The 24,085-nt window shown below is 42.1% G+C and overlaps 1 protein-coding gene across 1 annotated transcript in view; it reads left to right on the top strand.

Annotated features, from left to right (window-relative positions):
- The window catches only part of RAB11FIP4 (RAB11 family interacting protein 4), a 194,114-nt gene that overhangs the window by 39,146 nt on the left and 130,883 nt on the right, over window positions 1-24,085 (top strand). The window contains exon 3 of the mRNA XM_044675580.1: window positions 19,559-19,646. Within this exon, the coding sequence (XP_044531515.1) occupies window positions 19,559-19,646 (88 nt within the window). The remainder of the gene's footprint in view (window positions 1-19,558; window positions 19,647-24,085) is intronic.

Here is a 24,085-nt window from a genome sequence, read left to right as displayed (position 1 = left end):
AGGTCTCTGATCTAAATTTCCTGTGGACATTTTGGGATCCTTGAACTACATTTCCCAAGAGCCAACTTGCTTCCTGTCTTATGTAGCACCATAAGACAATTACGTAGAGACGTAAGACAGTTACGTAATAAGGTAGACAGAAGGATAAAAACCAAGTGCCAGGATTGGCACTCTCGCTTTTCCTGCTGAAGCAGTATGGTGGTGGAGGTAATGGCGAGTCTTTCAAACAGACTCTTAACGTGGCACGTGGCTTCATTTTTCTAATGGCTACCAATAAATCTTTTAAAACCCTAATATTTTTAAATCTATCCTTCTATATCCATTTTATTTCTTACATGGGGCAGTGAGGTGGCTCATTGGGTTCAGAGCCAAGCCTGTGGGAGGTCCTGAATTCAAATGTGACCCCAGACACTTCTTAGCAGTGTGACAAGTCACTTAACCCCCATTGCATAGTCCTTACCACTTTTAGGAACCAAAACACAGTATTGCTTCCAAGACAGAAGTTCAGGATTTAAGTGTATGTATTGTAAGATTAAAATGAATATCCAATAACTCAAGTATTATATTTTATAAGATTTATTAATAATCACTTGAATTAGAGGAAATAGATAAAGCCCAAGTAAAGACAAGTTTGCAGGACTGTGATAGCTGGAGAAGAAAGAGAGGGGGTGGGGTTATAGAAACATCTCTAAAACGTAAGGACGTATTGTGAGGACAAAAGTAGAATTCTGGGAAACGAAGTCCTGGGGTACAAAATTCTAATTACACAGTATATATATGTATCTGACTATGTCAGCATAATTGGTTTTCTTTGTCATCCTATTCATTTCAGTTTTATTCATTTACTAACATTATCTGCTAAGGGGACCATAAGATTCACTCAAGGGGGTGCTGGAGGGGATCAAGTACCCCTGATTTCATCCAACCCTGCCCCCTCCCTTTTCCTCCACCACCCCCACATTCGATTTTGCCTTCAATGTTGAATATCCCAGTCAGTCACAATGGACCACAGCAAGGGATTTCTTTTACATTTAGCAGGGGATGGAGCTGGGTCTCTCTGAAAGCTCTCTGCCAGATCCAGAGAGCATATGCTGGTGTCATGTGTTCTACCCATCATCCACAATCAGTCACTGTGCCACTCAGCAGGTCCCCAGCCTCAGTGATTGTAAGCTCATTGTCATATTAACCAGCTCCTTCCCCCACCTCATGCTGGCTTAGAGAACGTGAATCTACTGGGAAGGAACTAAAAATCCCATCAAGGTAACCCAAAGCTAATCAGAAATGATTATTTGATTTCCCATGGCTTTGGATTATCTAGCTGGTGCTTCTCTCCATCTGGTGCAGGTAATTAAGCCTTGCTTATATCTGTGAATAATTAGCCCTAGACGGCTCTCCTGGCTTGACAGGCAGCATACTTTCCGGAGGTGCTCTTCAAATTATTTCCATCTTGAAATCCTAGAAACAACAAATTCTTGAACATTCCCTCCATTCATATACTTTTAAGTTGTATGTATATAGATGTATGATTCTACTAAAACTATATATGATATAACTCATAGATTAAAAATCAAAATTTTATTTTTTCAAATTTATTTTTATTTTTAAACATTTTCCATGTTTCTTTCTGTTCCCTGTTCCCTCCCCACTCCCAGAGCCAACAAGCAATTTCACTGGATTATGCAAGTATTATCACTTGATGCCCATTTCTATATTATTCATGTTTGCTATAGAGCAATCTTTTAAAGTCAAAACCCCAAATCATATACAATATATACAAGGGATAAGTGATAAGTCATATGTTTTTCTTTTGCATTTCTACTCTCAGTTTTTTCTCTTCTTTCCCATAAGTCCCTCAGGAGTGTCCTGGATCATTGCATTGTTGCTAGTAGCAAAGTATGTTACATTAGATTGTTCCACGATGTTTCATTTTCTGTGTACAGACTCCTCCTGGTTCTGCTCATTGCACTCGGCATCAGTTCATTGAGGGTCTCCCAGTTCATATGGAATTCCTCCAGATCATCATTCCATACAATAGTATTTTATCACCATCATATTCCACAATTTGTTCAGCCATTCCCCAATTGAGGAACATCCTCTCATTTTCCAAATTTTTCACCACCACAGAGTGTGACTATGAATAAAAAAATCAAAATTTTAAGAGGATGAAGTAAAGATCAAATCATATTTGATCCTTGAGGAGATAGAAAGTCACCAGAGATTAAGAGAATGATGGGGTTAGACCTGAGCTTTAGGGAAATCATTTTGGTGGTGGAGGGATGGGTTAGAGGAAAGAGAGAGTTGAGGCAGGGAGAAGGATGAGGAGACCATTGTAATAGTTTAGACAAGAGGTGATGAGGGCTTCCATTAAAGGTAGCAATCAAGGGAACATGGAAAAGGGGAGGAATGAAGGATGTTGTAGGTAGGAAGGACAAGATTTGGCAACTAATTTGGGGGATGAGGGAGCGTGAGAGATTGAGGATGACACTGAGGTTGTGTACTTGGATGACTGGAAGGTTGGTGATGCCTTTGATAGTAATAGGGATTAATGAAAGAGGGTGCCTAGTACTGTGTTGGAAGCAGCTCAACAATCAGCTGGAGAGCTGATTGTGAAATGTTCCATATGAGCATCATACAGAATCAAGGCTCTGAAATCAAGGCTTGATTTACCATTTTGTTGGTTATCTAGTCATAAGAAAGTGATGGAGAAAATATAAATAATACAGATTAAACTTAAAAGTGTACCTAGCTTTTCCCCCCTACAGAGAGCTTAATTGTTAAAATGTTCCTCCTGGTTTGGTGGGATAGGTAATATAATGGGATCCAAAATGCAGATCACAACTCATCCATACCTACTCATCCTGCTCAACTCACTTCGTCCCATCCAAAATGAAAAGGGTAGAGATGGGGTTCTTATTCACCAGACTACAGAGCTGGTCCTCTGAGAAGCAATTGCTGCAGTCATGCGGTGATGATAGGGGGTTGGGGCTGGGTGTGCTAAAGGGCAGTGAATTTTCCTTGTGGTCTCTACACACCTGCTGTGGCCGGCCTGATGCCTGACTCAGAGGCTTGAGAGTCAGTAAGAGTAAGGAAGTATTGGCCTTTGAGAATCCAAGGTCACCTCTACCTTCAAATGAAGCATTAACTCACTCTCAATCACTTCCATTGGTCTTTCATCTAAGGAAAATGCACTTTCATTGTCCCTGACTTCAAACACAGAGCTCTTTTTAAGAAACCATAGTGCTTCTTCTCCAAGTGGAGATGTCTTGAAGTCAGATGGAGATATGGGTCTGAACTTCCAAAAGGGGACTGGCAAGGCATCTGCCTAGAGGAAGTAACTGAAACTGGAGGACCAAGTGAGATCACCAATGCAGAGAGTGTAGAAAGGGGAGGAGAAAGAAGTAAGCATTTATTAAGCACTTACTAGGTGCCAAGTATTGTGCTATGAGCTTTACAAATATCTCCTTTGGTACAGGGAAGAAAGAAGAGAAGTAGGGCAAAGACTGAACCTTGGGGAGTACTCTCAATAAAGGCTTGGGAATTAGTGGAAGATCTAACAAAGGAAACAGAGGAGGTATATTTAAAGAGGCAGGAGGAAACCCTGAAGGTGGTTGTTAGTGCTTTTGAAGGTGAAAGAAGAGAAGGGTAAACTAAGAGGGCTCAAAATTGTCGGAAGCTGAAGAACTTCAAGGATGATGAGGGCTGAAAAACATCATGGGATGGGACAATTTAAGGATCATAGATTTTTAGGGCTGGTAGGGATCTTAGAGACTTTCGAATCCAAATTAGATGAGGAAACTGAGGCATAGAGGTTTAAATGATCTCTTAGTGTCACACAGCTAATTACACACAGACTATCTGGGGTAGAATTTAAATCCATGTTTTCCTGACTCCAAGTCTAATATTCCAGCTACTGAATCATGCTAGATAATAAATTTAAAGCTGAAAAGGACCTCAGAGACCAGTTAGTCTAAGTGCATTATTTGACAGACGAGGAAATTGAGAAATAGAGATCAAGCTACTTATTCAAGGTCACACAACTAGTAAGTATTTGAACCTCAGGTCTTCTTGATTCAAAATCTAATAAACCTATTCACTCTACAAGGTTGAGTCATAGATCTAAAAGGATCTCAGAGGCCACAAAATCCAACTATCCTATTTTGAAGATGAGAAAACTGAGACCCAATCATTCTAAAAGTCTTGCACAGGAAGTATCAGCATTTTGGTAGTGGGACAGGGGAATATTGATAGGCAGGGAAATGAATTAGAGGTTAGAAAATCTGAATTTGGGTTCTAGTTCTACTAATAATTAAGTCATTAATTCTCTCATTTCCAAAGGAACTGCCTTCCTAACCCATAGAAGGCACAGGACTTGGTCTAGATCAATGATTCCCAAAGTGGGCGCCACCTCCCCCTGGTGGGTGCTGCAGTGATCCAGTGTTGTGGTGATGGCCCCAGGTGCATTTATCTTTCCTATTCATTGCTATTAAAATGTTTTAAAAATCAATTTCCAGGGGGCTAAGTAATATTTTTTTCTGCAAAGGGGGCAGTAGGCCAAAAAAGTTTGGGTACCACTGGGCTAGATGGTCTTGAAGGTCTCTTCCAGCTCTGCTGCCTCTGATCACAGTGAAAGCCACGTTATGGAAGGAGGAAAAAGGCAGTAGAAGCTGCCATCCTTACTCCATGGGCATGTCATTTTGCTGCTAGAAAGATAAATCAGACTTCCTCTTGATGTTGGAAAATTTGCATCTTCCCTTTCTGAGTAAGCATTTTTTTTAAGTTTACCCTATTTTTCAATTTAATCTAGTGTGCTTCAGTGAAAAGTCTCCTTCTGTGTCCTCAGTTGCCTGGCACAGAAGTGTTTATTAAATGTTTGATGGGGGACAACTAGGTGACTCAGTGAACTGAGAACCAGTCATAGAGATGAGAGATCCTGGGTTCTGGCCTCAGACATTTCCTAGCTGTGTGACCCTGGGCAAGTCACTTAACACTTATTGCCTAGCCCTTACTGCTCTTCTGCCTTAGAATCAATATTTAGTATTGATTCTAAGGCAGAAGGTAAAGGTTTAAAAAAATGTATGATGACTGACTGACTGATGGTCAGGAGCACAAGATTTGGTCACAAGACCTGGATTTGAATTCTTTCTTTGCTTGTGGGAAAATCACTTAACGCCTTCAGGTTTCAGTTTCCTCTTTTGAAAAATGATAGAGATGGACTAGAAGGTTCCTTCTAACTCCCTTCATAGGGCTTCCATGATATCAAAGGAATTTGCCCAAAGAATGAATGATTTATGCTGGGACAAAGCCACTGCTGGGGAAGAGCATCCAGGTCCCAACGGTGAAGACCAAGAAGAGAGAACAGTGAAAAACTGGTGTGGGCACCAGCCAGATAAGACCTAGTGGGAGAGGTGAAAAATGGCCCACATGGTGGGCTTGTCTCATGAGAAAATGAGCTTCCTGTCACTGCAGAGAGAGGCTGAATGGCCATCTGCCTAACTTGCCTCAGAGGAGATTCAGGTCACTGCAGTTGACAGAGCACCATGAACTTGGAGTTGTAGAGAAAGGGGCTCCAGTTTCCCTTCTTTGACTGATTATCTGGGTGACCTTGGGCAAGTCCCCAGCATTTTTCCAGTCCTTCCTTTCTTCAGCTGGAAATCTCTGATCTCCTAAGTTCTTCCTGCCATGGATGTGAGGCTTGATGAGGTGCCATCTAGGTCTCCTCACTGGGGTAGAGGGGAGACACAGTCTGAAAAAATAGCAGAGAAAAGAGGGTTCTTACCGAAAAAAAGGAGAAAGAATATTATATTGACAAATATCGATTGAGCATCTATTGTGCCCTGTGTCAAGATATGAGATAATGCATAGAACTCCAGAATAGAACTGGAAGGGGCCTTGGAGGCCAGCAAATCCAACCCCCCTCATTTCGCAGAAGAGGAAACTAAGGCCCAGAGAGGTTAAGTGATTTGTAGGATCTTAGATCTAAAGCTAGAAGGAACCTCAGAGGTCATCTAGTCCAACTCTCCCATTTTACAGATGAGAAAACTAAGGTCCAAGGAGTGACTTGTCACTCATTTGATCGCCACAACAACCCTGGGCAGTGGATGCTATTATTGCCTCCATTTTATAGTTGAGGAAACTGAGGCAATTAGGTCAAGTGATTTGCCCAGGGTCATATAGCTATTAAGTGTCTAAGGCTAGATTTGAACTTGGATCTTCTTGTACCTCCAGTCCAGCAATCTCTCCATTGAACCCCAGCTGCCTGAGAAAAAAAACCTGCCAGCACAGAATAGGACCTCAATAAACCTTTGCTGGATTTAACTGAAAGGAACCTGGAAAGACTTTAAATAAAGTACCTTGTCAGACTGAGAAATAGACTTGGTTTCTTCTGAGTGAATCCTAACTCTGCTTAGAGGAAGTCTCTGCTGTGCCTGCAGATAAATCCCAGGAAAATGGGAATTAGCTGTGTCCTGAAGCAGGCAGAGGGGATTAGGATGCCAGGAGAATTCATCAAGGATATGAAAGGCAGTGGAAGCAGAAAATGTGAGGATGGAAGCTGCCAAGAGAAGATTAGAGAGAAGTCCTTCTTGGTGTCAAGTGGGAGCTTGATTGCGATGGAGAAATAACACAACTCAGTCAAGGAGAGCGGACTGGGTTCCTGTCTGGCTTCAGACACTTCCCAGCTGTGTGACCCTGGGCAAGTCACTTGACCCCCATTGCCTAGCCCTTCCCACTCTTCTGCCTTGGAGCCAATACACAGTATTGATCCTGAGCCAGAAGGTAGGCGTTTTAAAAAATGAAGATAGAAGGCTGTGGAAAGGGTACTTGACTTGAGACAGAGGACCTGGGGACAAATCCTGCTGGGGACCTTTACTGCCCACACGACCCTGAGCAAGTCATTTAGTCTTGCAGGGCTTCAGTTTCTTTCTCCTATAAAATGAAGAGGTGGGACTGGATGTCCTCCAAGGACCTTTCAGCTTTAGGTCTGTGATCCTACAATGCCCTGACAGTATAGACTCGAAAGTTTTTACAAAATGCTTTCATGTGTGTTATTGCATTCGATGAAATAGGATATATAGGTCAGGTACTGTGGTCACCATTTTACAGAGGAGAAAACAAGGGAAGTGACCTGTCCAAGGTCACCCAGCATACAAAACTCCTCACTTCTACTCTAGGGTTCTTACCACAGCCAAAGAGAAATTAGTGAGTTGTCAAGGACCAGTTCCATGGAAAAACCTCATCAAGGTCCCCTCTTTGTCCTTCTCCTTTTGAATGAGTTGCCATATTAGGAGGCAGTACCTGGAACTGGAATGGAAAAAAAAGCAAACCCCAAAGGAAGTAGGGATTGGTAACCAAGCAGAATTGCTTGGTCGTATGTGGTGCTAGTAAGTGCTCTCCTCCTAGCCAATGGATGCCTACCTGTCAGGGAACTTACTGATGGTACGGCTGGACTAAATACTCTCTGATAGAGCTGCCGGTGACCTTTGTCCATCCACCTCATGTTTTACAGATGAGGACATTGAGGCAGAAAATGCTGAGTCACATAGCTACTAAATGTTTTGAGAAGGATTTGAACTCCAATCTTCTTGACTCCAAGCCTTGATTACTGCATTGCCTAGATCACGTGAAGACAAATTCTGCTTTCCTAGAACCTTTGGTTCTAGTTCTGAATTCTGGAGCTTCAATAGCCTTTCCTAGATAAGAGAGAGAGCGAGAGAGAGAGAGAGAGCGAGAGAGAGAGAGAGAGAGAGAGAGAGAGAGAGAGAGAGAGAGAGAGAGAAAGTCAGAGAGAGAAGGCAGAAGGAAGCAAAGTGAGAAAGGCACAAGAAGAGAAGAGAGACAGAATACAGTCTTGGACATTGCCCTGTGACCTGGCATATGCATGGTCTTCTTTGGGATGGGCACCTCACCGGACTTAGCATCCCATCCACCAGCTCCCTGCCCTGAATATTCTTTTTCTGAACTCCCGGGCTGGCACTCTCGCTACCTCATCGGGCAGGACCAGCAGTGGGCTGCATTGTTTCCCTGCTTGTGTTTTTGTCTCCCTTTGTCCTGGCTGTACAGGGGGCAGGCAGCTTCCCAAGCCCTGGGAAAGAGGGCCCCATTGTGCCCGGACTGACTTCACCCCACGAGGGTGTGAGAGAGGACAAACAAACAGTTGAATCCGGGGTTGCTGAAGGGACTAATGGGAAAGGACCTGGGGAGATGAAGCATTTCTCAGAAAGGGTGGGGCTGGGTTTCCAGAATAGAAGAACACTTTTTGATGATATGTGATTTAAAAAAAAATAGTCACTTATCAAGATTGAAGATGGGACTGAGAGGAGAAGCCAGGATGATCTGTTTGATCACTCCCCTATGGGGCTCCTATGTACACACATCCATACAGAGACACACATACATAGATACACAAACACTCATGCCCACATACATACATACATACATACACATTGATTTACTGCTTTCTTTTATTTTTAATATGCCAAAGAAACCCAGCCATTTCATAAGGAAGTGGTTAGGCAGTGACTTGGTGGTGGTGGTGTTAAGGAAGGTGGAGCCCTTCAAAGGAATTCTTGCCTCCATGATGGTTTTGGGTACCAGGCTGGAAAGCAGGTCTAGAAAAATGTGGGGTTTGTATTATATATCTAAGGTCCCACTCAACTCGAAATCTGTGATTTCATGATATATCTCATGATATTTGGCAAGTCAGTTGACCTCCATTTGCTCATCTATAAAATGGGAATAATAACTGCTCTCCTTGACTTCACAGAGATATATAGATTAGAATAATGTATGAGAAAGTATGGTGCAGCTAAATGGTGCAGTGAATAGAGTGCTGAGCCTGGAGTTGAGAAGACTCACATTCCTGAGTTCAATCTGGCCTCAGATATTTACTAACAGTGTGACCCTGGGCAAGTCACTTCAGCTTATTTGCCTCAGTTTCCTCATCTGTCAAATGAACGGGGGAAGGAAATAGCAAACCTTTCTAATATCTTTGCCAAGAAAATGCCAACTGGAGTCATGAAGAGTTGGACACAACTGAAAAAAAATGACTGAACAACAAAAATGAGAAAGTACTTTGACAGCTGAAAAGTGCTGCAGAATTATAAGCTGGCTTGAAGGAGTGAATGCATGTGAGTTCAGATTCTCCCTTTGCTCCTCCCTGTCTGTGTGGCCCTGGTCAGTCACTTCCTCTTTGCTGGGTCTCAGTTTCTCATCTGCAAAATGAGAGGGTTAGACCGGACTCCTGAGGAGGGAACTGAGACTCAAGAGATGTTTAAAGAATTTCCCAGGGCCATATAGGAGGTAAGTAATAGAGGCAGAATCTGAACCTAGATCCAAGAGGGTTAACCTCAAGGTAACAGCTTCCAACACTAAGCCTGTGATCTTTGGGTCCGCTACCTTGAAATGAGAGAGATTTGCGATGCTGAGGACACACCTCTCCAGGTGTGCAGGGGACCTTCCCAGTGCTCAGACTGAACTGAGATCAATGGGAGCCAAGGGGGTGAGGGGATTTGGGACTGGAGGGAGCCTTGGAGACCCTCAGGTCTGTCTGCCTCATTTTACAGAGTGGGAAACAGAGACCCAAAGCAGATCAGCGACTTAAGCCAAAGTCTCACATATAGGAAGGACTCTATGGGGGATGAGGGAATGAAGGGCTAAGGGAGTGAGAGTAGGGATCAAATTCATGACTTCTGCCTCAGAAACCAGCCCAGCCCGGGAGACAGAATCCGGAGAAAGAGAAAGGCTCCTTCGGGAGTGGAGTGGCCCCGAGAAAGAGAAGCGATCAATATTGTGCTGCTGATGAAATCAATCAGTTTCTCTTGCCATAAACAAGAAGAGGCGCTGCTGTCTCTCCTCCAGGGACAGTTGGCACCGTTCCCGTCCCCTGGCGAGCAGCCCAGCCTGGCGTTCTAGGCTCTGCCATTGGAGGGGGGCTGATGATAGAAAAATCTCCTAGCTGCAGAGGTCCAGCTCAGCTTCCTGCTCACAGGACTTTTTCTCTGTGTCCTCTTAGAAAAGGGTGCAGGGCAGCCCCTGCCACTGCTAGAAGATTCTCACTTCTAAAATGTACCCGTTAGAATCCTGCTTCATACAAAGGGGTTCCTCTCTCTTTCCTCCAGGACTCACAATGGGCAGAATTCTACTGGTGGCCCAGAGGAACATGGGAAACCCGATTCATGTCCTGGCTAGCTGTAGGAACTTTGAGCAAAGCATAGACTCCTGGAGCCCCAGAGTTAGAAGGGGCCTCCGGGGCCATCCTCTCTAACCTTGATTCCCTTCATAGAACCCCAGGCAAGTGGTCCTCTAGCTTCCATTGGGAATCTTCTAGTCCAGGGGAATTCATTATATCCTGTGGCATTTTTCTGGTGATCGCATCCCTATAGGGAACTCCCGGGTGAAGAAACTCCATTAGCCAGGGCAGATTTGCACCTGTTCTGGTGGTTAAGGGACTTGGCCAAGGTCATACAGCAGATATGCATCAGGGCAGGTCTTGAACTCAGGTTTTCCTGACTCCAAAGTCAGTTCTCTATCACTAAACAATGTTGCCTCACAAATCCAGTAAAACATAGATAGGAAGTTTTTCTTTAAGCAGAGCCATACAGGTATTACCGTGCAAAACACATTTCCCTTTTGGTCATTGTTGTCAGAGAATACTCATATAAAGCCCAGACCCCAAAATAAAACCATAAAGAATCGAATGTGAAAGATATTCTGCTTTGATCAGCGTCTGATGCCGCCAGTTCTTTTGGTGGAGGTAGAGAGCATTCTTGGTCATAAGTCCTTCAGAATTGTCCTGGATCACTGCATTGCTGTTAGTAGCAAAGTCCTTCATAGCTGATCATTCATCATACAATATTGCTGTTACAGTCATTGAGGTAAAATTAGAACCCAGGACTTCTGACGTCTTAGCTGCCAGTCTTTCTGTTCTCCTCTGCTGATAGTATTTTATATAAATACATACATATGTATGTATGTATATATGGTATGAATATGTCTGTGTGTATATCTGTTTTGTTAAATTTCCCAATTACACACAAAAAAAATTTAACATTCATTTTTTTTTTAATCCTTACCTTCTAGGGGGGACAGCAAAGTGGCTCAGTGGATGGAGAGCCAGGCCTAGAGGCAGAAGGTCCTGGGTTCAAATCTGGCCTCAGATAAAGATCTTCTGCCTTGGAACCTTTACCTTCTGAAGAGAATCAATACTGTTTAGTGGTTCCAAAGCAGAAGAGTGGTAAGGGCTGGACAGTGGAGGTTAAGTGATCACATAGCTAGGAAGTGTCCAAGGCCAGATTTTTTGAACCCAGGACTTCCCGTCTCCAGGCCTGACTATCTACTGAACTACCCGGCTGCCCCTTAACATTCATTTTTTTTAAATGGTGAGTTTCAAATTCTCCGTCTCTCCCTCCCACCCCTTGAGAAGGCAAGCAATATGATATCAGTTTTACATGTAAAGTCCTACAAGATGTATTTCCATGTTAGTTATTTTGCAAAAGAAAACACACACACACACACACACACACACACACACACGTACACACACAGAAAAATAAAGTAGAAAAAAGGCTGCTTCAGTCTGCACTCGGAGTCCATCAGTTCTCATCACGAATCCTTTGAAATTGCCTCTGATGGTTGGCTTGATCAGAGCCGAGCTGATGCTAGTCCTTGTTGGTTTTTTCACTAAATTATACTTTTTTCAATTACCCAGAGAAACAGTTTTTGACCTTTGTTTTCTGACACTTGCTGATGGTAAGATTCTTCAAGGACGGCGCCGTTCTTTCATGCTATCCATCTTGGCTTTCATATAAAAGATGAATAAATGTCTATGAAAGTCCAGAGCAATCTATGGAACCATGGAAGCCCCATTAGCCTTTAGAGACAGCTTCCCCTTTTCAGCCCATTGTGTTCTTGAGACCGTGCCACCGTTCTTGAGCTGACTTGCCGGGGTGGGGGGGTGTTCTAGCATGTGGGATCTAGCCTCCCCTTTCTCCATAGCTTTCCCCTCCTTTTTTTTTTATCTAGGGGACCAATGAGACCATATCCAAAATGGGACTGTCCCTTGCTCCCATCATTTCAACTCCCATCACCCCTTTATTCAGAGAGGTGATCTGGCGTGATGGTCTTGGAATCAAAAGGACTTGAGATCGAATCCTGCTTCTGACACTGACTATTCATGTGACCTTGCAGAAGTAGGATTCTCATCTGCAAAAGCAGGACAATAATACCCATAACAGCTACATCACAAGGTTAAAATGAGGCTCATACATTGTCAAATGATGTAAAGCATTTTAGAAACATGAAGGTACTTTATAGACCTCAGATGTCATTTCTCTGAATTAGGTCTAGGAAAGAAGCTCCTACCATTACTTCCCCTTCTGAAGACTTAAGACTCAACCCTTCTGGGCCTCATTTTCCTGATCTCAAAAACTAGGGGGTTAGACTAGGGAGGGGACTGACTAGGCTGGGAGGTTGAGGACAAAGTGAGATGTCTTCTCCTCTCCACTGCCTCCAGTTCTGACATTTGATTCCTCTAAGGGCAGCTAGATTGTACAGTGGATAGCGCACTGGACTTGAAATGAGGAAGACTCATCTTCATAAGTTCAAATCTAGCCCCAGATGTTTACTAGCCATGTGATCTTGAGCAAGTCACTTGAGCCTGCCAGCCTCAGTTTCCTCATCTGTCAAATGAACTGGAAAAGGAAATGGCAAACCACTCCAGTATCTTATTTGTGTAGCCCTGGATAAGTCACTTAACCCTGCTTGTCTCAGTTTCCTCATCCGCCAAATGAGCTGGAGAAGAAAATGGCAAACCACTCCAGTGTCTTATCTTGTGACCCTGGAGAAATCGCTTATTTTTGCCTCAGTTTTCTCATCTGCAAAATGGACTGGAGAAAGAAATGACATACCTCCCCAGTGTGTCTGCCAGGAAAACCCCAAGTGGGGTCACAAAGTTGGACAAGATAGAAATGCCTGAACAACAACACAAAAGTGGGATCAGCACAGTGGTTTTTACCTTTCTCTGTATCCTGAGGTCTTAGCACAGCGCCTGGAACACAGTAAAACCTAAATGTATACTCACTGATGATGGAGGTGGTGGTAACAACAACTATAATAATTAGCTCACACTTTTATAGCTTTATACATACACTATTTGAAGTATTTACCTAAGAGGTACCCAGCACATTATCCCCACCCCCCATTTTATAGATGGGGAAACTGACAACTAGTGTCTAAAGTAAGATTTGAACCCAGGTCCTCTTAACACTAAGAAAGAAGAAAGAAAGAAAGAAAGAAAGAAAGAAAGAAAGAAAGAAAGAAAGAAAGAAAGAAAGAAAGAAAGAAAGAAAGAAAGAAAGAAAGAAAGAAAGAAAGAAAGAAAGAAAGAAGCCCTTGCCATCCATCTTAGAATCAATACTGTGAATTGGTTCCAAGACAGAAGACCAATAAAGGCTAGGGAATGAAGGTTAAATGACTTGCCCAGGGTCACACATCTAGGAAGTGTCTGAGGCCAGATTTGAACCCAGGACCTCCTGTCTCTAAGCCTGGCTCTCAATCCACTGAGCCACCCAGCTGCACCCTTTCTTGACTCTTAAGGTCCAACACCCCATCCTCTTTGCAACATGGAACTGAGTACATGGGGAGATAGAAAGCACTTAGTAGATATTTTTGTTCACCTAAGTTGCAGGAGATGCAGGGAGCTACTGTAGCCATCCTTGGGACTGTGAGATGCAGGAGAAGCATTTTGCAGTCCTCATTTGCAAAAGGCAGAAGATACTTGTAACAGCAAACAAGCTTAGAGGGAAAATGGGAGAAGAGTCTGTCCTGCTGTCAGGAGGCAGCATCTACATGCTGTAGCAAACCCAACTATTTTATGAGATGAAGGAAGGTTTTGGGGGAGAAGGAAGAGTCAAAGATGACTCTAACAAGCCAGAAAGGCTGGGAGAAAGTGCAGACTGTTGGAGGAGCCTCTGCATTTGCACCTTAAAGACCCACTAGTCTAAACTTCTCATTTTGCAAAAAAGAATACCAAATTCTTGATTATAGGATCGCTTACATTTCACATTGCTACAGTCCTCAGAGACCACCTAGGCATACCTCTCTCTCTCTCTCTCTCTCTCTCTCTCTCTCTCTCTCTCTCTCTCTCTCTCTCTCTCTCTCTCCCTTACTTTTTCTTAGAATTGCTACTAAGTACGAGTTCCAAGGCAAAAGAGAAGAACTAAGCAACTGGGTTTAAGTGACTTGCTCAGGGTCTCACAGCTAGGAAGTGTCTGAGACCAGAGGTTGAACCCAGGCAGGATCTCCCATCTCCAGGTCTGACTCTCTATTCACTGAGCCCCCTAAATGCCCCTCAAATCTCTCTTTTTAAAGCGAGGGGCAAGTCTTGGGCAAGTCACTTAACTCTATTTTCTTAGCCCTTTCCCTTCTGACTTAAAGTTATTACTGAGACAGAAAGTAAGGATTCTTAAAAACAAAAACAAAACAAAACAAAAACATAGGGTAATCGAGTCCTGGAGACACTGTGATTTGCCAAGGACTATACCAGATAGTAATTGATGGAAACAGGTTTGAATTCTGGACCAATGATTCCCCTGGCCATTGTTCTTTTCATCATGCCATATGACTTGTCCAAGGTGATAGTAAAAGCTGATGACAGTAGTTAGAGCTCTGGATCTGAAATTGGGAAGACCTGAGATCAAATCCAACTCTGGACACTAGCTGTGTGACCCAGGCAAGTCATTAAACCCTTCCTTGACTCAGTTTCCTCACCAGTATAATGGGGATAATAACAGCACTGACCTTTCAGGGTTGCTGAGAGGACCACACGAGCTAATAATTGTAAAGTGCTTAGCCCAGTGCCTGATATATAGTAGGTGCTATATAAATGCTAGTTATGATCATGATAATAAGTGATGCAACTAGGTTTTGAACCCACATCTTCTGGCTTTTCCCACACCTCATTCTGCCACTATTGGTGATTTCATTGCCTTGACAATTGTATTTCTGGTGGGTTTTAGGGCAGGGACACACCTGTCCAGGGTCACTTGCTTTCCTAGCACTTGTGTACCTTACCTGATCTCTCCTTCAGGTATTAGCCGGATGTTTTACACTAAGCAGCCTCCAACTCTGTTTGAAGGGCAGTGTGGTCCCCTCCCACCTTCCCCCCTTTCCACCCCCACCCTCTGCCTGGTATATTTTTAGAAGTTCTCAGTCACTGCTGCCAGCAGAGCCTGCTGGGTGATTCAGAGCTCCGGGAATGTGCCAAGCGAACATGACATAGCTCCGTGAGCTGGGCCAATACTGGTTACGTAATACTGCGGTCCTGAATGAGAACCAGGAGGTTGGGAACGGAGGGAGATGCCTTCTCCTCTCTCCTAGCCACCCAGTCTAAGACTGCTTCAGGATCTCCCCCACGTGCCCAACTCCTACAGAGCTTCTTGAGCCACTGCTGCATCCTGCCTTCCCAGAGAAGGTCCCCAGAATCGCAGGCTTCTCCCCAAGCTTCTGGCCCATTGACCTCTGGGAGCTTGGGAGAGGGGCATTTCTGACCCTCTCCGGGGCAGCAGCAAGCTTGGACCTGGAGCTGGGAATGAGCTCATCTCAGCGATGCCACCGGGACTCAGATGGTTGTAAATTATCCATAAAAAGACCCAACATCCCTCCTCTTCTCTCCTCTCCAACCATTCTTACATGTGAACACTCCATGGATTCCCAGCATCTGTTTGCAAAGCCAGGGGCTGACTCTGCCTCTTCTTTTGAGGCTGGCCCAAGCCTTAGCCCCCAAACAGCCCACTCAACACCATTGCACACAGAGGCGCCATCTGCTTTCTTCGCCGGCTGTGACTCCAAGCTGGTTCAGGGCTCTGAGAACATCTGCCCTACAGAGTACACATTTGTTCTGCTTGGCTTTGTGTATTTGTTAGCAGGGATTTGTTTTTCTTTCCTCCTTTTTCTTTTAATATTGGGGAAGACCCAATTGATAAATGGTCAGAAGCTATGAACAGACAGGTTTTGGATGAAGAAATCAAAGCCATAGTAAAGATATGAAAAAATGCTCTAAATCACTACGGATTAAAGAAATGAAAATCAAAAGAATTCTGATATATCATCTCACACCCATAGGATTAGCTAAAATGACACATGTTGGAGGGGATGTGGAAAAAGGGGAACACTAATACGTTGGTTTTTGTTTTTTAGAACCCTTACCTTCCATCTTGGAATCAATACTGTGTATTGGTTCCAAGGCAGAAAAGCAGTAAGGGCTGATTAAGTGACTTGCTCAGGGTCATATAGTTGGTGTCTGAGGTCAGATTTGAACCCAGGATCTCCCATCTCAAGCCTGACTCTCAATTTACTGAGGCACCTAGTTTCTCCCCACTAATATATTGATGATGAAAATGTAAACTGATCCAACCATGTTGGAGACCAATTTGGAATTATACCCAGAGAGTTATAAATCTGTGTATCCCCTTAAACCATCAATATTATTGCTGGGTCTATTTCCCAAAAAGAACAGGGAAAAAGGAAATGAAGCTATATGTTCCAAAATATTTATAGCAGCTCTCTTTGTGGTGGCAAAGAAATGGAAATTGAGGGGATGTCCATCAACTGGCAAGAGGTTGAACAAGTTGTGGTATATGATTGTAATGGAATACTACTGTTCTGTAAGAAATGATGAGCAGGTTAATTTAATTTCTTTATAAAACCCATACTTTCTCTCTTAGAATCAATACTAAATGTCAGTTCCAGAGCAGAAGAGTGGGAAGGATAAGGCATTTGGAGTTAAGTGATTTGCCCAGGGTCACCAGTTAGGCAATATCTGAGGTCAGATTTGAACCCGGGACCTCCCTTCTTCAGTCCTGGCTCTCTATCTCTATCCATGATTTTTGGGGGGTCTTTTGGGGGCAGGCCTTTGATATTTTATTTTCCCAATACATGTAAAAACAATTTTCAGTATACATTTTCTGAAATTATAAGATCTAAATTATCTCCCTCTCTCCCTTCCCTCCCCACCCTCAGGGATGGTAAGCAATTCAATCTGGGTTCTATCTGTATTGTTAAGCAAAACATACTTCAATATTGACCATTGCTGTAAGAGAATACTCATATAAGACAAAACCCCAAAATAAAACCTCAAATAAACTAATGTGAAAGATAGTCTGCTTTGATTTGAACTTGACTCCAACAGTTCTTTCTCTGGAGGTGGATAACATTTTTTTGTCATAAGTCCCTCAGAATTGTCCTGAATCATTTTGCTGGGAGTAGCTAAGACTATTACAGTTGATCATTCCATAATATTGCCATTACTATGTATAGTGTTCTGGTTCTGCTTAGTTCGCTCTGCATCAGTTCATATAGATCTTTCCAGCTCTTTCTGAAATCATCCTGTTTAATCATTTTTATAGCATACTAGTATTCCATCACCATCATATACCACAGTTTATTCAGTCATTCCCCAACTGATGGACATCCCTTCAATTTCCAATTCTCTGCCACCACAAAAAAAAGAGAGCAGGTGTAAATATTTTTGTCCAAATAGGTCCTTTTCCCTTTTTTATTATCTCTTTAGTATACAGAACAAATTGTGGTATTATGAGATCAAAGGGTACGCACAATTTTATAACGTAGTTCCAAATTGCCCTCAGGAAATGGTTGGATCAGTTCACAACTCCACCAATGATGCATTAGTGTCCCAGTTTCGCCTCATTCCCTCCAACATTTGCCACTTTCCTTTACTGTCACATTAGCCAATCTGACAGGTGTTAGGTGGTACCTCAGCATTGTTTTCATTTGCATTTCTCTAATGCAAATCCAAGAGTGATTTGGAACATTTTTTCCATATGATTATTGATAGCTTTGATTTCTTCATCTGAAAATTGCTCGTTCATATCATTTGACCATTAAGCAGGTTAATTTTTTAAAAACTTGGAAAGAGCAACACGAAATAATGAAGAATAAAGTGAGTGGAATGGAGAGAACATCATGTACAACTACAGAATTAGTATTTGAAGAATGACTCGTGAATATCCACCTCCAGCAAAAGGATTGATAAATAGAACAGGAAAGACAAATATACATATACATATCTTTTTGTCTAGCGATTCCTTTTGTGGTACAGGGAGGGGAGAGAGGGATTGAGATTTCTAGGAATAAATTCTATTTAAAAAAAGATGTTGTGGGGAAGATCAGTCAACAAGCATTTATTAAGCTCTTACTCTGTACCAGACACTGTGCTATTAGTAGGGATGCAAAGAAAGACAAAAAAAACCAATCCCTGCCCTCAAGGAGTTTCTGATCTAATGGGGGAGGCAACATGCAAATAGCTATATACATACAAGATACAATAATAAAAGCTAACATTTATGCAGCACTTCCCACGTGCTAGGCTGGGGCTCTTAGGTGGCACCATGATGCACAGTGTGCCTGACCTGAAGTCAGGAAGACTTATCTTTATGAATTCATATCTAGCCTCAGATACTCTATAGCTGTGTGACCTTGGGCAAGTCACTTAACCTCTGTCTACTTTCCTCATCTGTTAAATGGGGAAAATAATAAGCATCTTCTTTTCAGGATTGTTGTAAGGATCAAATGAGATAATATTTGTAAAGTGTTTTGCAAACATTAAGACAATCCATAAATGCTAACTTTTTATTATTTTGGGCTTTCTATCCCCAGTGTCTAACCTAGTGCCTAGATTACAATAAGTTCTTAATGAGTGTTTGTTAATATATTGATCTCTGGTTACTATGCTTCTCCTCATGTAGATGGAGATCACATTTAATTTTTGGATATGTGATAGTTTCAAACTTTGGTCTCTTGATGTTCAAGGCAATTCCCTTTTCATGAACCTAATTATTGTTGTGGTTGTTCTCGAGTCATTTTTCAATCATGTTTTGCTCTTTATGACCCCATTTGGGATTTTCTTGGCAGAGATACTAGAATGCTTTGCCATTTCCTTCTCCATCTCTAGCTCTTTTGACAGAAGAGGAAACTGAGACAAGTAGGGTGAAGTGACTTGTCCACGATCATACAGCTAATAAGTATTGGAAGCTGGATTTGAACTCATGAACATGAGACTTCCTGATTCCAAGCCCAGTGCTCTATCCAGTGTTCTCTCTAGCTGTCCTGCTTTCTATACTCCTGCCTTTAATGTATATGTGGGGGTTAGCAACTAGCAGTCCTACATTAAAATTAAATTAAATTGTCCCAGAAAAAGATTCTGATCTTCAGGGATGATGTTGATTTTGCTTTGTTGGGGCTTAAGTGGTGTCATCTGTCAACAGATGAATGAAATGTTAACAGAGAATGAAACTATTAGGCAACTATCCCCTACCTGATGGTTATGCCAAGATCAGAGACCTGCGGGGTATAGAGCAAGAAAGGGGGATTCCTGCTATTGGGGGCTCCGGAAGACTGGGCAGAAAGGGGACTCTATCCTCTGTCCCCAGTATGCTTCTCCCCACCTGAGTGCTCTTCACTCTACTTCCACCTCATCCCAATGTTCCCTGCTCTTTGGGGCTTTGCAATATTTGCTTCAAGTCTGGTCCTCTTTCCTTCCTCACAGGTAGAGAAGCTCGTGAAATACTTGGACCCAAATGACATGGGGAGAATCAACTTTAAAGACTTCTGCCATGGGGTGTTCGCCATGAAAGGTGAGACGTGGAGGGGAGAGGTGGTGAATGGCTATCCACCATATGGCAGGGGGCCCATCCAGATGAAGAGGAAACAGCTGACTGAAGAAAGGGATGAGGGCTAGGAATAAAGATAGGTCAAGCCTAGAGGTGCTCCCTGAAGTGGTCCCCTAGTTTCCTTCCTTCTTTCTCTAGGATTTGAGCTCATGGGCCCAAGTACACAAAATAGCTGGGATGTTATCAGCAGACCAGGTGAAGCTGGCAAATGCAATCAAGGATGTGCCTTTTTTTTCCCCTTTGGTCATCTCATCAACTTAACATTTATTCATAGTTATCTTGAGTTTTGTCTAGCCACTGGACTTCAATGACTCTAGGAGGGAGAGTGAGGCCACACAACTTTGCCCTACTCTGCCTCGCTAAATCCAACTCACTGGAAAGCCAAGACATCACCTTTGGGGTGTCATTGGTCCTCTTGGAAAATGAAGGCTGAATAATAGCTCAGAGCCAAGCAGCTCTGGGCTCTGTTTTGAGAAACTAAGCCCTTTAGTAGCACTTCATGCTTAAAAAGAAAATACTCTTGGACCTTAACTGGACCAATAGTAGTTACTGTAATTATAATAAAAGTAATTAATTCCTCTCAGACTTGCCTTCTACTATGTAATATAATAATAATACATATTATATTTAATATAACATAATATAATGTAATATATCACATGTAACATGTTATACTATATAATATAATGCAATATGATATGATATGATATAATATAATGTAATATAATATAATGAAAGAGTTGTTATTGACCAAGAATAATGCCAAAACGAGGAGACAGATATGCATAACAAAGTTATGTTCTACCTGAGGAAGGAAGGTGGGAAATACTGATTTTGCCACTTAATTTACCTTTGGTCTTGCTCAAATTCATTTGCATGCTAAATCCTGGAGGATCTTGGGATGTGGTTATCTGGAACCCAGAGCTTTAATCTTTTTTTTTTTAGTTATCATTTATTTTTATTTTTATGTATAACATAATATACTATATAACATAACAATGATATAATATATATAATTTGTTATAAATGTGTAATAAATTATAATAAATATTTAGAGCTCATCATGGTATGATATGAGTTTTTGTTCTAAACTTAATTTTTTTCTTTTTTTAATATGTAGCATAATATAATATATAGCTTAACAGTAATATAATACAGATGGTTTGTTACATGTAATAAAATATAATATGCTTCTTCTAGAGAAACAAATTCTCACATTAGCTAGGTCCAAAAATCTATGTCTCATTTTTCTTTCTACCCCTTCTCTCTCATCCCTCTCCTCTCTCTAAGAAGGCAGGGAATATAATAATGGTTGTACATGTATTATTATATAATACATATTTTCCTGTTCATCATGTTATGAAACAAGACACCTATTGCTTACACAAGAGAAAAATTCATGAAGGAAATAAAGCAAAGAATGGCATGCTTCAGTCTGCATTCAGACTCTGTCAGTTCCTTCCTTGGCAGCAGAGAGCCTTTTTCATTATGAGCCCCCTGTAGCTGTCCTGGATCCTTGCCTTATTGCTAATAGTTAAGTCATTCCCAGTTGATCATTGTCCATTATTGTTGTTCTTGTGTACAGTGTCCTCCTGATTCTGCTCGCTTCACTTTGCATCACTTCATATGTGTTTCCCGGCTTTAAAAAAAATAACCCTTACCTTCCATCTTATAATCAATACTGTATATTGGTTCCAAGGTAGAAGAGTGGTAAGGGCTAGGCAGTAGGGTTAAATGACTTACCCAGGATCACACAGCCAGGAAATATCTGAGCCCAGATTGTAACCTAGGACCTTCCATCTCTAGGCGTGGCTCACAATCCGCTGAGATACCTAGCTACTCTCACCAGGCTTTTTTGTGATCCTCTTGTTTGTCTTTTCTTATGGTACAATTGTTTTCTATTACAATCATATGCCACAACTTGCTCAGCCATTCCCCAGTTGATGGACATCCCTTCAGTTCCCAATTCCTTGCCACCACAAAAAGAGCTGCTATAAATATTGCAGAATGTATAATTTCTTTTCTTTTTTCTTTGATCTTTTCCAGGGCTTTAATTAATTAATTTAAATTCATTTTAAGGTGATTTCTAAGACTTTAATCCTAACCAGACATGGAGGTTGAAGTGACCTTGTCTTAGCCTGTGGGCACTCAGCTGACTTTTGGTGGCTGTGACTAAAGAGCTCTCAACCTGTCCTTATCAGGGAGGACTTCCTCTCACTTTTAATAGAAGACTGGCATTGAGGTGCTCAGTGGGCATCCCTGAAAGAATGAGCCCAGAAACTACAGAGAGCAATGTCAGTACCTAGCAGTCACTACGAAAGCAGCAAAGAGGCCATGAGGTTATCGAAACCACAAGGAATAGACAGTGAGACCGCCAGACCTCACACCCCTCAGAGCAGGGCTTGAATTACATCTAAAGATGAGAGTGGTGCCAATGAGAACAGCAGGGTGATATTCTCCACCTTGCAGCCTGAGTGATATCCTCAAGTACAGATCTGCGCATGCCACTGTCTTGAACAAACTCCCCTGAATCCCCAGCTTGTCTAAAGGAACATTTCTTTCATGAAGCTTTTCCCAATTCCTTACCCTCCTCTGATAGTGTCTCCCACCAAAAAAGTTAAACTTCTCTTCATTTTATTTATTTATTTGTTTGTTTATTTGTTTATTTATTTATTTATTTATTAAACCCTTACCTTCTTTCCATCTTAGAATCAATGCTGTGTATCATTCCAAGACAGAAGAGTGGTAAGGGCTACGTAGTTGGGGTTAAGTGATTTATTCAGGGTCACATAGTGTAAGGGGGAAAAGGGATTTTGATTGGGCAAATATTAAAAGGTCGGTCACCAGAGGATTGGACAATTATCAGTCCCCAGTTAAAGATTAACTTCAAGTTAAGATGACTTTTATGGAAATTTATTTACAAATGAGAAGAGGAAGTAGATATAAGGAAATAAGAGAGAGGATAAGATAGGATAAGTAATCCAGGAAGCCAGAGGCCCGAAGGACCTTGAAGGCTAACAAAACAAAAGCTTCAGTCACAGTCTCTCTATTAAAAGGAAGTTCCTTAAGAGAAGTTCAGGAAGATTCAGTCTTAACACTCACCACGTGGAGCAGTCTCACCAGCTCCAGACCTCCTCCAAGTTCGGTCACGAACCAGAAGAGATCCTTCAGGTCACATACCGAATCAGGGATCAGGGATCAGGGAAGGTGGGAACTTGGAGATTGTTCTGGCCTGTTTTTGCAGGCACCTGTGTATGGGAGATCTAAGTTAGGGTTTTTAAATCTTTAACATTAGCTTACTATTTGCTGGTTTGTTATGAAGTGACTTCTAGGGGTATTTCTGTATTACTGCATGTAAAGGTGGGAATTTCCTAGGAGTCTGTAGGGGACCTGTGAGGGTTCAAGTAACAGCCTTTACTGTTCTTCTGATTTTCCCTGAGGCTGAGAAGGGATATTGATCACAATAATTCCAATAATAAGGAGTGTTAGTAAGAGAAGAGTCACATAGGGGTATCTGAGTGGGGGGTTACCATCCTCCCTGGAATCTGCTGTGCAGTTCCAGAATCCCTCAGCAACTTTGTCATTCAGGAAGGTTTCAACGACCCCTGGCAAATATAGTACTGATTGCATCAAGTTCCATCATGCTGCTCAATAAGATCTATAGTTACTGCAAAGAATCAGAGCAAGAATCCATATGACTAATGCCTAGTATTCATTAAGATACATTTGGGTGGACTTGAAGTCAGGAAGACCTGAGTTCAAATTTGACCACAGGTTCTTTTTTAATTTAATTTTAATTTTGAATATTTTCCCATAGTTACATGTTTCATGTTCTTTACCTCTCCCCAAATCCCCCCCACCTCCCTTAGCCAAAGCACAATTCCACTGGGAAACATAAAAATATGTATCATTGATTAAGACCTAATTCCATATTATTGATAGTTGGACTAGAGCAATGATGGGCAAACTACAGCCCGTGGGCCAGATGTGGCCCCCTGAAATGTTTTATCTGGCTGCAGGACATTATTCCTAATATGACGAATACAACGAGTAGGATACAATACAATGAAACTTCGAAAGAGTTGCCTTAGAAACAGACTGACAGATGAGCATTTCCTTTCCTTTGGCCCCCTCTTTAAAAAGTTTGCCCATCACCAGACTAGAGTTATCGTTTAGTGTTTACATCCCCAATAAATTCCCCATCAGTCCATGTGTTCAAGCAGGTGTTTTTCCTCTGTGTTTCTCCTCCCACAGTTCTTCCTCTGAATGTGGCTAGTTTTCTTTCTCATAAGTCCCTCAGCCTTGCTCTGGATCATTGCATTGCTGCTAGTAGAGAAGTCCATTATGTTTGATTGTATCACAGTGTATCAGTCTCTGTGTACAATGTTCTTCTGGCTCTGCTC

Source organism: Gracilinanus agilis, chromosome 4 (genome assembly GCF_016433145.1).
Source record: "Gracilinanus agilis isolate LMUSP501 chromosome 4, AgileGrace, whole genome shotgun sequence".
NCBI classification, from domain to species: domain Eukaryota; kingdom Metazoa; phylum Chordata; class Mammalia; order Didelphimorphia; family Didelphidae; genus Gracilinanus; species Gracilinanus agilis.
The sequence above is the reverse complement of the archived record's forward strand: the minus strand, read 5'-3'. Positions and strand labels throughout refer to the sequence as shown.